We start from the raw sequence: 16,046 nt of genomic DNA, 5'->3' as shown, positions 1-16,046 counted from the left end.
TTTTTTATCTTTCAATTCTCTTTTTCTGAAAAGCAAAAAGCTTCTATTAGAAAGAAACACAGTTTTGGAAAGAGCAAGAGAGAGAAGACACCTTATTTATTATTATGGATAATAGAATACAAAGTAAGCAGTGCAAATTAATATGCATGCAAGCAAGCATACTCATATAGTGCAGCACAGCCTCAATTTTCTTCCTCAAAGTCAATCCCCTCCCCCTGAAGCCCCTAGCAGCCTCCTCTAGCTCCTCTCTCTATTCTCCCTGCTGCCCCTCTAGCCCCCTCTCTCCTCTCCTCATATTCATGCCTCACCTCATGTCCCTTCCCTTCCTTCTTATTATGGAATGGAAGCTCTTCCCTTTGGCGCACTGGCTTCCCCAAGTCAATGCTCCTTTATAACCAAACAATTATCCAAAGCCTTTCCTTAAGCCGCCCAAAACGCACCAAACAAACAGCTCAGTCAGTCTGCACCCACTCAGCCTGTCACACTCCACTTCCTTGCTCTGTAGCTAGACTGGAAGGCAAACTGTAATGGCTCGTGTCCCAGTTCCTGTCACAGTGGGCAGGTCTTTCCGATCCCCTACCCTTCCCTGTCTGGGGGAAAAAAGATCCTGCACCTGGCTGACTCAGCCCTGTGTTGTCTTCCTGCCTGCATCGAAAAACTCAGCCCACCATGCCTCATAAACCTTCACGCAAACCTGTGTGCAGCAATGTGCTGTGTCCGGCAGCCCTGAATCAATAAATACTGAAAACCCCATTGGATGCCGGGTGGGGTGGGGACTGATATGCATTACATCTACCATCTATCGCCCCACCCCCAGAGGGAAAGCCCCACCGCACCCCCCCCTCCCACAGCCCCACCTCCACCCAGAGTCACGGCGAACCCCCCATCCAGCGATTAATTGCCTTGCAAAACGATTTCTGCCCAGTTTCACCTTTCAAACTGGTTCCCACTTCCCAGAACGCCCTGGTCACCCCAATGTCTCCCAGTGTGCAATTTCCACCTGCAATAGCCACCCGCTTTCCACCACCAATCTTTGCCTGCCCCAGCCACCATCGGACAGCATCAGCCAGCAGTTCCTTCCAGAGTCCTGCAGAGTCTCATGTCTTCTGCCACACACACTTGATGCCAAAAGCCATCCCACCACATCCCACAACTCCCAGACTGTGATGACGATGTTCAGTGCTTGTTGAAGAGCCCATCCCAGATTTCCAGTGCGATGCAAAGCACCGCATGCCGCTGCCCGCCGAATGCCGCACTCCAGACTGTCACTTTGAGCATCAGACAAATCCATGGACATATCATCGTGCACTGTCACTGACAGCTCCTGCTCGAAGACATCGCTGGTGACACTGGTGAGCAGAGTGACCAGCACATCACAGAGCAGAGCTGCAGAAATCAGAGTTCTGGTGACCACAGAAAGCGAGAAACACAGAGACGCAATGAATGACTTGCTGATGGCGCAGCTGCGTGAAGGAATGCAATGAGGGCGACCAAAGCCGAAACACCGGGGCGGAATGAACGCACAGGAAGCCACATGACCCAGCACTTCGCCGCTGGCTCCTCAGAGCTGCTCTGCCCCAAAACGGCTGCAAGCAGGCTGCTCAATGTGTGCCTGCACAAGCAGCGCTGGTGGCACTGCGTGTGGCCACTGTGCAGGCCCCACTGCACAGCCACCAGCTGGTGTGTGTGGCCACACTCCAGCGGCCCCCCTTACGCCCCTAGTGATCTCAGAGCCACTCCAAGGAGAGTTCAGATGGGAATGGGAGCCTTACCTTTGATCCATTTGCTTTGTTGGTTTAATACAGACTGACAACCTTACTTTACCATAGTTTGTGTGTTGATTTTCAAAATCTGGCCACCTTTAGATACCAACATCTGTTAATGGAGCAAGGAATGCATATAATTTGCCAAATATGAACGATATATTTTTCTTGAGAGACCACACTTACATTCTAGGGACTTTTATTGAGTTACGTTTTACTAGTCCTAAAACATTTAGCGTTATGCACTTAAAAGATACAGATCATAGGTATTACATCCACAGAAAGTATTTTAGTCAGTGAATGTTCAATGTAGCAGGTAGAGATGAACTTAGCACATCTTTGAGACTGAACTGGGAACAGACTCTTCAGCCATAAAATGCACTTAACAGTCTATTTAATAGTGGCGAGGTCCTTGAAAATGCAATATCCATGCTAATCTTGCCTTTTTCTAAATCAGAAATGAAAAATAGGTCAGTGAGGTAGAGCCTTCCCCTTCCATTTAAAATGTGACATTTAATCTATTTAAATAACTAAGTAAACTTTATTAATACAGGATTTGGTAAGCAAGCTGAGAAAGGAGGCACTCCGCAACTTGATTAAGATCACAAAATGTGAGAAGGAGTGTCCTTGCTAAAGGTTTAATAAAATTCCTGCTTACTTGAGCTTCAACAAGATGGGAAAAGCCAGGGCACACGAAAACAACTCAGCCTCTCCTCTCAGTTAAGCCGTGAAATGGCTGGACCTCAAATATACTTTCTTTTACAGAGGTAACAATGTATCCACCGTATGAAAGATAGATCTATCTATCACATAGAACTGGAAGGGACTCTGAAAGGTCATCAAGTCCAGCCCCTCCCTCCCAAGTACTGATTTTGTCCCAGATCCCTAGGTGGCCCCCTCAAGGTCTCAGCTTAGTTACAACGCTGGGTTTAGCGGGCTAATGCTCAAACCACTGACCTGTCCCTCCCCCCAAATGAAAGTCTGAGTTCTAGAAGCACATGGAGTTGTAGCGTTAATGTCAAACAGGAATAGCAACAGCAGACCGGCTGTGCTTACATACAACTCACAGCGGAGGGTTAAATCAATGGGCATTGGTTTTAATCTGGAGTTTGAGACTTATTTGAATTTAATAAAAAATAGTAGTAGTCTTAAAGTCAACCATTCCCTTCTAACTGGTTTATTTATGTATGTATTAATTATAATCATTATTATTATGGCACAATGCCAATCATCTCTCAGGAGGATTATGGCAAAGATTAAAAAAGAGAAATAAGAGAAATAATAAAAGTCAAGATACAAAAAAACCGTGGCTAAACCGCTCTGTTTAAAAGGAAACCATCAGCGTGATGGTTTTCAGGGTTCCAGCTTTTTGGCCAAATGCGTGTGGTATAAGGACAGATACTTACAATTTTTATAGTGTTGAGGGCCCAGTAAAAGGTCCAACTGAAAACGTCTCTAGAGTATGTTTTCCCACTCCCTCCTGCATCCCAGCTCAATGCAGGAATTAAATCCTACACGAGCAGGAAAGCAACTTTTTATAGCTGCAGCTTCTTCCAAGCCTCTTTCTCTTCTATCCGCTATAGGAAGGACTTTTCCATCATTCAGATTGCATTTCATTCTAGAGTTACGGAACACACTAGCGATATTTGTGTTTCGCCTATGCGGGTTTACGTCAATTGTAATAGCTGTAATAAAAAAAAAACCGCCAGCAAACTGATTCAAACGTCAGGAGGATGTGAAAAGGGTTAACAGAAACGACCTTCCTGATCATTATTCGTTTCTCTCTGCTGGTAAAAAACAAAATCAAACCCTGCTTGTCTACTGCCCCGTTGTTACAATGTGTCCTTAATGCCTTTTCCAGTCATTGATCTGGTGAAAGTCACTGCAGAAATACTAGTGACAGAGACTCGATTTCAGGCAACGCGGCCAATACAAGTATTTAGAAAGCATTCAATAAAAAGCTTTCCTGGGGAAGTGGATGATTTTACCTTGCAACAAAGGGAGCTACGCTAATTGAACTAATGCACTTGAACTTACAGCAATATAGCCTAACGCTCGAATACAGAGCTCTAAGAATTCTCTGTCAAACGTACATGTGGCCATAGAGTGCCCCAAAATGAAGAGAAGTTAGGGAATAATATCAATAACCTACAGGATATAGCTTTATTGCTTTCACTGCTGAATTAGGAAGTTACTAACTCAGATACTATGAAAGATGCATGCTATTCTTGGATTTGTTTAACATTGCTCTGCTTGTTATTCTAAATGAGGAATAGCTATTAGTTAATTGTAGAGGCAAAACCATGAAGAAAACAGCCAAAAGGAGGCAGAGCTGGCTGGCTGGCTAGCTAGCTAGATTAAAATATTGCACTGGCCTATCTATTATTTGCCAGCTCTGCCTCCTACTTTGCTAAATTTGGATCCAAACTAGGCGAAATTTCCATTGACATCAACCAGAACTGTTTTTGAAAACTGTATCAGAATTGATAGCATTGTGGCTCAGTCTTGCTGGATCAGTAACCTCAGGGAGTGGTGGCTATGGAGATCTCAGATAGATTTGAAATTACAGTTTTGTTTAACTCACCAATTTCAAACTGCTATGTACTATGTTAAAGAAGCTATAACGTCTATGAGGATTAACTCTTCACACAGAATTAAAATAATTTAAAAAAGGGTACTGCAAGTTAAATAGCAATCGTTGTTAGTGGTCTTTATACTTCATAGCATCTAATATCATTCCAGTTCTAATTTATTTGCTCTTGTAACCAATATATTTTTGAGTCTGAGTTTGTTATAGATTCATGTATTTAGGACCCAATGAGACATTCCCTAGAGTCCTGATTCATCTCTCGAACAAATAATTATTTAATTAAGTATCCATATGAGTCAATAAAGTTAGCTGGTTTATTAGCTCTCATTGTAAAAATCTGAGGCTCTGATAATGTTATGATGATCTTATCTATACCTACTATCTTCTGCCAGATTCAGTGATTCAAAGGTGCTCACAGTTTAGAAACCAATAAGTGGTTTATATGTTAATCTGTGAAAGATCCTATAGTTTCCATCTTCTAATACTTAAAGAACACACTGAGTGGGATGACAAGCAAAGAGCAGAAATTGTTTCAAATGGTTAATAACTATATTTTGGTGATATGTTTGTTGCTGAATTCATTTACACTCAGAAGATATATGACTAGGAATGGCAGGTATATCCTATCCTATATATTGCATTAGAAAATACTTTTGGGAAGTAGTCAAAAGGTATTTCTGCTGATGTACCAGAGTAGACTAGACAAAATACTATTATCACATCAAAAAATTTCCAAATTTTGCTTTTTTTGACAAAACACCTAATTTTTGGGGAGGGTTTCCCACTGGATTTATTGATGCTTATTATTAATAATAATAAAGAATATTAATAATTAATTAATATATAGTACCATCCAAAGGCCTTATTTGGGTGTGGGGCTTCATTGAACTGTGCACTGTACAAAGGATACAAACCCTGCTCCAGAGGGATTACATTCTAGAAGACATAAAATAGACACAGGATAGAGGCTGGGGTTACAATACATGACCAAATGAATATGGTGAAGGATTCTCATAGCTTGTTAGTTACAAGCTTTGTTGTTGGTTTTTAATATTTTTTAAATTGGGGGTAGAGGTAGAGTGAGGAATGGCAGGAATGAGATTAGTGAGAGTAGGGAAATGTCCTACATGTTGCATGGATGTCCTTGAAAGATTCTCTTCCTCCTCCCCCCACTACCATCGAAGGCCCTGATACCACAAAGACTTAAGCAGCTGCTTAATTTTACCACCATGAGTCTTCACTATGATAACAAAGTTAACTATGTGCATAAGTCTTCACAGGACTGAGGTTTAAAACTTTAATATTTTATAGTTGTAAATCAAATAAATGAGTTCCAGGTAATATTTTCCTGAAAAAGTGGTTAAGGAAGTGTGCCATCACATTGATAGTTTTACCTGTAGGTCAGCAAAAATGAAGTCTTATATATTTCTTAAAATGTATATGCTGCTCATGAAATGGTAATTGCCAATATAAATATCTACCTTCTGTAGCATTCAGGCTCAAATCCTATAAAACGCCTCAATTTGGAACTCCATTTCAGTGAGAGTTCTGTGCCTGGAAGGCTTGCAGGATTGGGCCCTGAAAATCTTATTATCTGTGCCTTGTATTATCAGAATAATCCGTGTTCTGCTAAAACCACTGTCCCAGGAATGAACACACACAAAAGACAAAAAACATTAATCAAGGAAGAAACTTGGAAAATAGATCAATTCATATTATATTGTTGGCAATAGGTAATAGTCATGTGAATCTTTTCTAGGACTATCCACTGAATAATGTTCTTTAGGTTAAGTTGTCAAGTTCCTCAACAGTATTACTGAGGGTAAAGAAATACTAGACTATGAAAAATTTGAAAGAGATGGTTGATGGTAGGTGTCTCCTTTGCTCCCAAACTGCACCCTAGATCAGGGGTTCTCAAACTGGGGGTCGGGACCCCTGAGGGGGTTGCGAGATTATTACATGGGGGGTCGTGAGTTGTCAGTCTCCACCCCAAACCTTGCTTTGCATCCAGCATTTATAATGGTGTCAAATATATTAAAAAGTGTTTTTAATTTATAAGGGGGGGTCACACTCAGAGGCTTGCTATGTGAAAGGGGTCACCAGTACAAAAGTTTGAGAACCACTGCCCTAAATACTTTCTCCCTGATGCACAGCAGGTCCTCAAGCTGCTCCCTTCCTTTGGGAAAGAACAGGACTCCAGACTGCTCCCAGTAAGGAAGCCAGGGCCAGATCTATGGGAGTTGGATGCCTAAATACCTTCAATGAGCTGCACCCCAGTCCCTAGTTGTGTCTACCCTACCAGGCTTTTTGCCAATAATTTCCCACCACTGTAACATTTCATCTCCACCAGTTGCAGCAACAGGAGCAGCACTACAGCAGACTGGGTTTTAGGTGGCCATTGTTTTTTTAAGTACCGTCATAAAGATCTAATCTGAGTATGATAAAACAACAAGGTGCATAAATAGCTGGCAGCTGCCTGAAGCTATAGCTGCACTAGTGCTGCCACTAGAAGAGCTGAACGTTTGGTGAATTACAGGTCCTGTTTTTGGCAGTAGACAAGGCTTGTGTGTAGTGACTGAGGCAGCATTAATGTTATTCTGAGTGTTAATTTTCGTACCTTCCGACATTTACAATCTGTGTACGTTCAGACCAGGATGTTTTGCCTTGAGGAGGTGGCAGGGGTAACAAGCCATATCTAGACTAGGGCAAGAGGTGTGTTGTTAGCACTGGTTAGCTAATACGATGCAATTGGCTAGTGCAGAAGAGAGGAGCACACGATAAACTGGTAAGTTAAAGCCCTGGTGGAGCCAGGGTGGGTGCAACGATGTTTCGCACCCTAGGCAAAACTTCCACCTTGCGCCCCCACCCCCCTCCGGCCTGAGGTGCCCCCCACAGCAGCTCCCCCCTGGCCCAGGGTTGGTGCTGCAAACCTGGGAGGCGGGAGAAGTGGAGCAGCCACGGCGTGCTCGAGGAGGAGGCGGGGCAGAGGTGAGCTGGGGCTGGGAGCCGGTCCCCTGCGTGCCACCCCCCCACACACACTTGCTGCAGGTGGCCCTCCCTCCACCTAAATGCTGACAACGACCGGGGCGGCCGAAGATCTGGCCACTGCGGTCGCTGCCGAAGGACCCGAAATGCTGCCCCTCAAAATGCTAGTGCCCTAGGTGACCGCCTAGGTCACCTAATGGGTTGCACCAGCCCTGGGTGGAGCCGCCTCGCCTGGTTAAGAGGAGCCACAGGAGATCCACCTGTAGTGCCTGACGCAGTGGGCCTAGTAGTGTTTAGGGTTGGTGGGGGCTCTGCTTGGCAGTCATGTGCCCATTCCCCTGGCTGCCCCTTATTGTACCCCCATTCCCCTGGCCCCCATTCCGCCCCGCTCCCACTGCCCGCCGTGGCTTGACCCCATTCACTCTCCCTATCCCCCCTCCCTTCCCTCAGCCCTACGTCCTCGCGCCCGCGTTCACCGGACTACTACGCGCGCGCGCCCCGTGACGCTACCAGCGCGTGCGCGTCTGCCAGACCCGGAAACAGCTCGACTCGAGCGCGGAATCGGCCGGGGACGCGCGCGTCTGGGTGAGTCCGTCCGTCCAGTGGGATCCGCGGGCTCGCGGAGGAGGGAAGGGGGGAGGCGGGAGCGCGCTCCGGTGCTGAGGGAGCGGGAAGCAGCGCTTCCTGGTGCCTCGTGGGGGCGGGAAGTCCGCGCGGGGCGCGTCCTGGGCTCCCAGTCGGGGCGTGTGAGGCGGTCCATGCTCCACGGGTGTCACCAGGGGGCGGGACCTGCGGAGCCGCGGCGGGAGGTTAACGGATAACGGGGGGCATGGAGGGTGCCCTAGCTGCCATACGTGAAGGGGGCGCGCGTGGGGCCCGCTGCTGTGAGACGGGCAGGGGAGGAGGGGCCCTCCGCAGGGTCACGGGGACGAAGGGGTCGTGGGAGGGGCATGATCCTGTCAGCTGGGCCACACGCCCCTCAGGGTAGAGTGTGTGTGGCCTCCCCCCTCCGCCCCCGACAGTCGTGGGGAGGGCGGGTTGCCGTTGGGCTCAAAGAGGAGGCCCCTAACGGTGCCCAGGAGTGTGGGTCTAGGGTGACCAGACAGCACGTGTGAAAAATTGGGACGGGAGTGGGGGGTAATAGGAGCCTATATAAAAAAAGGACCCAAAAATCGGGACGTCTGGTCACCCTATGTGGGTCTGTCCTGGTGTTTGTGGCTGACGCGGGGTCCTCTGCATACCGAGTAGGTAGGACATGGATCCATCATCGGAGAAATCAACTGATTGACAAATACATATTGGTAGCCTTTTCCTCTTACCATGCTGAGCAGCACTTGGATTTCATCACAGTGCTCATTAGACGCCTGATGACATCACACACAAACATATGGGGGGCACACTAGTTAGAGGCCATTAGTCTAGGGATCTTCTCCGAGGCTTTTTTTTTCTTTGCCTTCTTTATTAAAAAATATTTGTCTGAAACTGCCATCTTTGTTCAAGCACATCAGCGGCTTCTTCCTCTCCTTTCTCATCATACCTTTATTTAAGGCGTCACAAATGAGAAAAGACTGGAAATGCCTCATACAAAATTATAACTGGAGTTGAACAAAACTCATCCATTTCTGTTTACAAGTGTCCGAGCCAATAGGTTTTCTTGGGATAGGTCCCAGAGGTTTGCTGTCTTGGCCTGTGTTTTTGCCTGGTCCATTTATAAATGATCAGTATTTCATAAGATAGCACAGAGATAAATTAATAATTAATCACTAGCAAAATACAACTCTGATTTGGCAATGTTGCTTAATTTTTTCAACTATGGTGGTTTGTGAGATATCAGCACTGAAAAAACATCATTGTGATTCCATTTTGCCTTTTGACCCCTCCGCTTCATTGTAATGTGATTTTAGTGGCTGCTATGTCAAGAACTGAGATCTAGAACTAACACCTGACTGCAGAGAGTATAAAACATGGGTCTATAAAATCATGCTGGTATTGAAATGAGTGTCAGGGTAAGGAAAATAATAATCAGAATGACTAGATTTGATAATTTGGGTGTCACCTATTTTATAATGTATGTTCAGTTTTTTTGGTGGTGTTGAATGTGATTTAATGGTTTCACAAAATGTTAAAAAATGCTAATTATTGCACCTCAGCTGCAATTTCCTCTCTGGTCAAGGGTTTAGAGACTTTGGAGCTGCTGCTGACATTTTAAGTATTTCCTTTTCTACATTTGACAGGAGCTTCAACAGTCTAATGAAGTTAAAGTTTTACTTAACATTCAGTAACAACAAAAATATGAATGACAACAAGCTGAGGTCTAAAGTTTCATGGCTTGACAAAACAGAGAAACACTGTGATGGAACAGTGCAAGTGCTTTCAGGACTAGTACCTTTTCTTAAGCACTCACCCTGAACCAGTAATCAGAAAGGATTTTTTTTTCTGAGTCACAACAGCATTATGCACCTGCACTCAGTGAGGTGGCAGATTCCTGTTCAAATCCTGTCTTCTCATCAGGCAGAGGGGGGACTTAAACCAGGAGTCTCCCATATTCCAGGTAAGACTCTTTAGGTCAGTGGTTAAGGTAATAAGTGAGGTCCTCCTTTCTCCCCTCCCTCCAGTCATTTTGTGAAGTTAGGCCACGTCTTAGCACACCTACTGGATTGGGCCCGACACACAGTTTAGGCAGAGGAACATCTATCTTCCCCCTGATATGTGGGTCGCTTAGTCGGGAGATTGGTGTCCAGGCACCTAGAGCGAGTCAGTGGTGCATATGTTCAGAGGCAGGAATGTAGTTGCTTAGGAAACTTTTATTGAAAAAACTTAGGTGCTGGGTGAGTTTAGCTACCTACAGGGTTAGACAGAAGCTGAGTGGGAGTTTTGTGGATTGCAGTGGTGCCTAAAAATGTGACTTAGGTGCTTGAGTATATTTGTGGCCAGGGCTGGCCTTACCATGAGGTGAACTGAGGCGGCCGCCTGAGGTGCCAGACTGTGTGTGTGTGTGTGTGTGTGTGTGTGTGTGTGTGTGTGCGCGTGCGCGTGCCACTAGGTCCTAGAGTGTAGAAAATTGTGTCTGCTGCTGGTGCATATGTATTCTCTCTGCTCTAGATGCACAGAGATGGTGGAGTGCTGTGCTAGAGGAAGGAGGGTACAAGAGACATAACAGGCAGGCAGGAGAAAAGGTGAAGCTTTGGCTACACTTGCACTTCAAAGCGCTAAGTGTAGTCAAAGCGCCAGCGCTGGGAGAGAGCTCTCCCAGCGCTGTCCGTACTCCACCTCCCTGTGGGGAATAATGTGCAGCGCTGGGAGCTGTGCTCCCAGTGCTGGGGCTTTGACCACACTGGCGCTTCGCAGCGCCGCAATTTGCAGCGCTGGAGAAGGGTGTGTTTTCACATCCTGATGCAGCGCTGCAAATTTGCAAGTGTAGCCAAGGCCTGAGAGAGAATAACAGCTGCAGGGAGAGGGAGGAGGCAGAGCCTCTTATGTACCTCTTTAGCACCCCCAGGAGCCTGGACTGATTAACACCAGCTTCTCATGGAACTTCCTGTTTCCTGCTCCTTCCCTGAACCCACTTGAGGAGAACAGGCAGTCAACTGGAGTAGTAGGAGCCAGTTAGGCCCTTAAGACGCTGGTATCTTCCCTCACTCAGGCCCTGCTACCAGCCTGCTTATTTGTCCCCTTAAATTGAGTGTTGAGAGCCACTATAGCTAGCACAGAACAGCAGTCATGAGTGAAAGAAGAAAACGCCCCTTCAGGGCAGCATTGAGAAAAAGAAAGAAAGCAAAGGAAGCTTTTCTATCTAAGCAGGAAGGAGCTCTCCTGAGATACATAGACACAAATGTTCACGGTGAGCCCTCTGGCCCCAGTGAGGATGTGAGTGGTGAGGAGATGCCTGATCTTCCAATTATTCAGAGTGCAGGTGACCTGGCAGCTACTGCAGCATCCATATCTCCATCTCAGATGGATGTAACCATGCACATTCCTGAAGAAAAGTGTAGATCAGAGAAGAGTGTGGTGGAGGCACAAGAAATAGCTGCTGCTGAGTTTAGTTCCTTAAGTCTAGATGTTCCAGGACTGTGGATCCATTTGAGCAGTAGCCTGAGGGGCTTACTTGTATTGCATGGGCCACAGCAAGTGAAAAACTTCATATTCCCCAAAGACAATGAAAATAGCTGTTTCCATCCAACACATTACTGGCATGAAATCCAAAATGGTGACAAAGTGGGCAGGTCATGGCTTTTGTACTTAAAAACCCAGAATGCTGCATACTGTTTTTGTTGCAAACTCTTCCAGTCTAATGTTCCAGCTACGTTGGGTTCTTCTACAGGAACAAAGGAATGGAAAAATCTGGCTAGAAATCTGGCATGCCATGAGAAGGCTGCAAATCACCAGAGAGCATTCCATAGGTGGAAAGAGCTTGAGATGAGACTAATGTTAAAGGCCACCATAGATGATCAGCATCAAGAGAAGATTGCATCAGAGTCTCTTTACTGGCAAAATGTTCTGAAAAGGCTCATTGCCATTGTGAGAATGCTTGCTACCCAAAACCTGGCACCATGTGGCACTTCAGATCAGCTGTATGTGCCAAACAATGGAAACTTCCTTAAAATTGTGGAGCTGATGTCTGAGTTTGATCCTGTACTCCAGGAGCACCACCACTACCTTGGAAATGTACACACACCACTACCTTGGAAAAACAATTCAAAATGAGATCATACAGTTACTGGCAACAAAATTCAAATGGAAGATTGTGGCAGATCTGAAGTCAGCAAGATATTACTCTGTTATTCTGGACTGCACACCTGACATCAGCCATATGGAACAAATGACTTTAATGGTGCGTTTTGTAACAACAGAACCTAGTGAAAATGTCTCTGCAGTGATGACTGTCAGAGAGCATTTTCTAGAATTTATTGACATTGATGATACTACAGGAGCTGGTATGATAAATGTGCTTCTTAAAAAGCTGGAAGATATGGGACTTGCGATAACTGACATGAGAGGTCAGGGCTACGATAATGGTGCCAACATGAGAGGAAAGAACAGAGGAGTGCAGACACACATGGGTGGCTCCAGGCACCAGCACGCCAAGCACGTGCCTGGGGCGGCAAGCCACGGGGGGCGCTCTGCCGGTCACCGCAAGGGCGGCAGGCAGGTTGCCTTCAGCGGCATGCCTGCGGAGGGTCCATTGGTCCCACGGCTTCGGCGGACCTCCCGCAGGCGTGCCGCCAAATCCGCGGGACCGGGGACCTCCTGCAGGTAAGCCGCCGAAGGCAGCCTGCCTGCCGTGCTTGGGGCGGCAAAATACCTAGAGCCGCCCCTTCAGAGACAGATCCGAGAGTTAAACCCTCGAGTTTTTTTTTTTTGTTCCATGCAGTTCTCATTCATTGAACTTGGTGGTCAGTGATGCAGCATCAGCTTCTAGTGAGGCTGCTGAATTTTTTAATGTAATTCAAAGCATCTATGTATTTTTCTCTGCATCAACTCATCGATGGCAAATTTTGAAGCAACATCTGGAAACATCCTCTCTGATACTGAAACCACTGAGTGCTACACGATGGGAAAGTTGAGTGGAGGCTATAAAGCCTATCAAACATCAAATTGGGAAGATAGATGATGCCATAGTTGCCATTATGGAGGATAATGTTATGATAGGAACTGTTCGTGTGAGAACAGTGGCAGAGGGAAATGGAATCACCAGAAACATACGTAACTTCAAATTTCTGCGTGGCTTAGTGTTTTGGCACGATATACTGTTTGAAATAAATGTAAGCAAGAGACTCCAAGGTGTTGACCTTGATATATCTGGAGCAATGGAACAACTGGACAAAGCAAAGTCATACCTAAGTCTTACCGGTCAGATGAGGGATTTCAAATCATTCTGAAACATGCACAGAAGTTGGCAGAGGAACTTCACACTGAAGCTATTTTCCCACCCATTCAAGAATACAAGAGTCACCGAAGAAGACAACATTTTGATTATGAGGCACGGGATAATCCCATAAGAGATCCCAAACAATTCAAAGTTGAATTCTTTAATCTGGTGCTAGATTGTGCAATACAGTCAGTTGAAAAATGTTTCATGCAGCTCAGGGAACACAGCAGTATATTTGGGGTATTGTATGATATTCCAAAACTCCTCACTATACCTGAAGACCTACACCAGCAATGCAGGGCACTAGAGACAGTGTTGACACATGATGACATGTGATTATTCAAACAGATAAAAATGCCAGTGTTTACTATGCAGCCAAGAAAAGTTACATTTGCTGTTCTTGCTTAAATTTAGACGTTAATGATATCATCAACCAAGTAAAAATCCTTTTGACTTCTGAAATGTATTTATTTGTAACTTTAAGACTTCAGGTGTATCTGAAATCCTGACTTTTTTGTATAAATATATATATTTTTAAAAATTGTGTCCTATTTTAACAAGTAGTTTAGGATTTATTTATTTTAGTGAAAGTCTCAGTTGTTTTTAAAATATTTTTGTAAGAGACTGGAGCCTGATCCTGAAAACAATTAGTACCCAGTTGTGTAGAGTTTGCTGCTGTTAGTAGTCCTGTTAATGTAAATGGGACTACTCATTTCAGTAAGCTCTACTTTTGGGCATAAGATTCTGCCGAATCAGGTCTGTATTGAGTACTGGTGCAGTGACATTAATCAAACATCCATTCTTAGCCTATGTCATTATGTAAGCAAAAGATAATGCAGTAGAAAAAGTGGTTAAATGTCACATTATCAATTCTGTGTTTGCTATTGCTAATTGATTAATGGTCAAGGAATTTGAGGAATTGTATAGAAATCCTTGAATATTTTGCAGGTTTTCAGTAGTAAGTTAGTTATTGAGCTGCTTATGGATAGGAGCAGCCTCAGTATTTTCCCTCCTCAAACTTAAACACTGTAACAGGAAGTTTTTCAAATAACAACAATCATCCATAAAGAAACCACGCTCCACCTGTATGTATTACATATACAGTCCCCAACATACTAAGGAGATGGAGTCTAATAATGTGTATGTGTGTACAACATAATGTTGGTTTGAGATCTGGGTTCCTCTCAGTGTTTGAAATCTTATACTCTTTCTTTTTCTTTTGCCAGAAGCCTAGTCGGCTTGTGGCTCAGAAATGGGAGAAAATATTTCTGTATAGTGTTTGGTTTTATGCTTAGAAACTTTTCAGTGCTTGGAATAAACTGTCTAATCGCAGCATGCAGGAAGAAGCAATATTGCAACATCATACTTATAGTGTGGGGCATAGTGAGACTATCATCAGTATCACTAAATTATGATGGTATTCCAAATGCATAAAGGAACAGAAACATAGGCAGAGCTACAGTAGACTTTGTTTTCTTGTTTTCAGGTACCTTTGACTTGGTTTGAAGTGCAGCTATGGAAAAATGGAGCTTAATGACAATTACTGTCTTACTAGGACTTATTGTACGCTGGACGGTATCATTTGGTTCTTATTCAGGTAATGTACATTCACAGTCTGCAAAAAAAAATATAAAGGTGAATTGCAAAGCTTTTGTTAAGAGTTAAAAACTTTTTTGTAAGGTTTCATAAATGGGAAGCTGTATATGGCCATATTATAATAGCCACCGTGTCTCCCTAAGGTTCTGTCGCGGCAGCGCTTTAATGTGCCTTGTGTGGTCGCGGTGCAGCGCTGGGAGAGAGCTCTCCCAGTGCGCTTAAAAAACCCCACCTCCATGAGGGGTGCAGCTCCCAGCGCTGGGGGTGCAGCTCCCAGTGCTGGTGCACTGTCTACACTGGTGCTTTACAGCGCTGAAACTTGCTGCGTTCGGGGGGGTGTTTTTTCACACCCGTGAGCAAGAAAGTTGCAGCGCTGTAAACTGCAAGTGTAGACAAGCCCTTGAGACTCTTGAGCTGCCATTTTCTCTGGATTTAACAATGAGCTACATCACAGCCACCATAATCAAAATGCTGAAAAAGCTATTCCATTCTAATCCCCCTATTTCTGTTAATCCTATTTTACAATGTCCCCCACTAAAATATGCTAGAGGGAATAAAAGAACAGCCAGCTTTCCTTTCCTACACCTTAGATAATACAGTAGTTGCAGAGTAGCACTACAGCAGTGGCTCTCAAACTTTTTTTTGTACTGGTGACCCCTTTCACGTAGCAAGCCTCTGAGTGCGACCCCCCCCTTATAAATTAAGAACACTTTTTTATATATTTGACACCATTATAAATGCTGGAGGCAAAGCAGGGTTTGGGGTGGAGGTTGACAGGTCACGACCCCCCATGTAATACTCTTGTGACCCCCTGAGGGGTCCCAACCCCCAGTTTGAGAACTCCTGCACTACAACCTCATAGTACAGTTGGTCAATCTTGCTCTTCAAGCCTTACCACAAGTAAATTGTTCATTTAGTTAAAGCTGTACTGGTAGAAGTGAAGGAAAGGTTATACAAGTGGTCTGGAATGAAGGGTTAGATTTTTACACCCATCATCCATATTTGCCTGAATTTGTTATGAGATAAATCACAGTTGTATCGTTTATTGGATCCATTTCTCCCCCCCCCCACCTCGTGCTGCCTGCAAAAGAACTAACATAAGTTTTTTCAAGACCTCCTGATGGCTCTTCTAAATTGGCTGTTGGAAGTGTCAGTCAATTTGTACAAAGCTTGCTCGTTACTCCTTTGGTTAAATGCATCACAGGGCGAGTCTAGGATCAACCCCTAATTTCTCTTAATGTAG

At 44.8% G+C, this 16,046-nt stretch overlaps 1 protein-coding gene and 1 long non-coding RNA gene across 7 annotated transcripts in view; one reads left to right on the top strand and one right to left on the bottom strand.

Annotated features, from left to right (window-relative positions):
• Positions 1 to 1,965: 1,965 nt before the first annotated feature.
• LOC120370542 lies at positions 1,966 to 8,661 on the bottom strand. 3 transcript variants are annotated; one of them, XR_005583790.1, is made up of 5 exons: positions 8,580 to 8,661; positions 6,971 to 7,048; positions 5,835 to 5,991; positions 5,204 to 5,289; positions 1,966 to 2,211 (listed from the first exon to the last, which is right to left on the bottom strand). It is a non-coding gene; the product is annotated as an uncharacterized LOC120370542 (long non-coding RNA). The 3 variants fall into 3 exon arrangements; XR_005583789.1 differs by having other exon boundaries at positions 6,971 to 7,053; positions 8,580 to 8,650; XR_005583788.1 differs by lacking the exon at positions 6,971 to 7,048 and having other exon boundaries at positions 8,580 to 8,654.
• ALG6 (ALG6 alpha-1,3-glucosyltransferase) overlaps positions 6,973 to 16,046 on the top strand; it is a 40,024-nt gene continuing 30,950 nt past the window's right edge. Inside the window, exons 1-3 of one of the 4 annotated variants that reach the window (XM_039485412.1) lie at positions 6,973 to 7,138; positions 7,789 to 7,923; positions 14,694 to 14,804. In XM_039485412.1, the coding sequence (XP_039341346.1) occupies positions 14,723 to 14,804 (82 nt within the window). In that variant the 5' untranslated portion in view covers positions 6,973 to 7,138; positions 7,789 to 7,923; positions 14,694 to 14,722. Of the gene's footprint in view, positions 7,139 to 7,788; positions 7,924 to 8,066; positions 8,148 to 9,290; positions 9,345 to 9,572; positions 9,890 to 14,693; positions 14,805 to 16,046 lie in introns of those variants that run through there. The other 3 variants (XM_039485413.1, XM_039485415.1, XM_039485414.1) reach the window with 3 other exon arrangements.

This window comes from Mauremys reevesii, linkage group 8 (assembly GCF_016161935.1).
Source record: "Mauremys reevesii isolate NIE-2019 linkage group 8, ASM1616193v1, whole genome shotgun sequence".
Classification (NCBI taxonomy): Eukaryota; Metazoa; Chordata; order Testudines; family Geoemydidae; genus Mauremys; species Mauremys reevesii.
The sequence above is the reverse complement of the archived record's forward strand: the minus strand, read 5'-3'. Positions and strand labels throughout refer to the sequence as shown.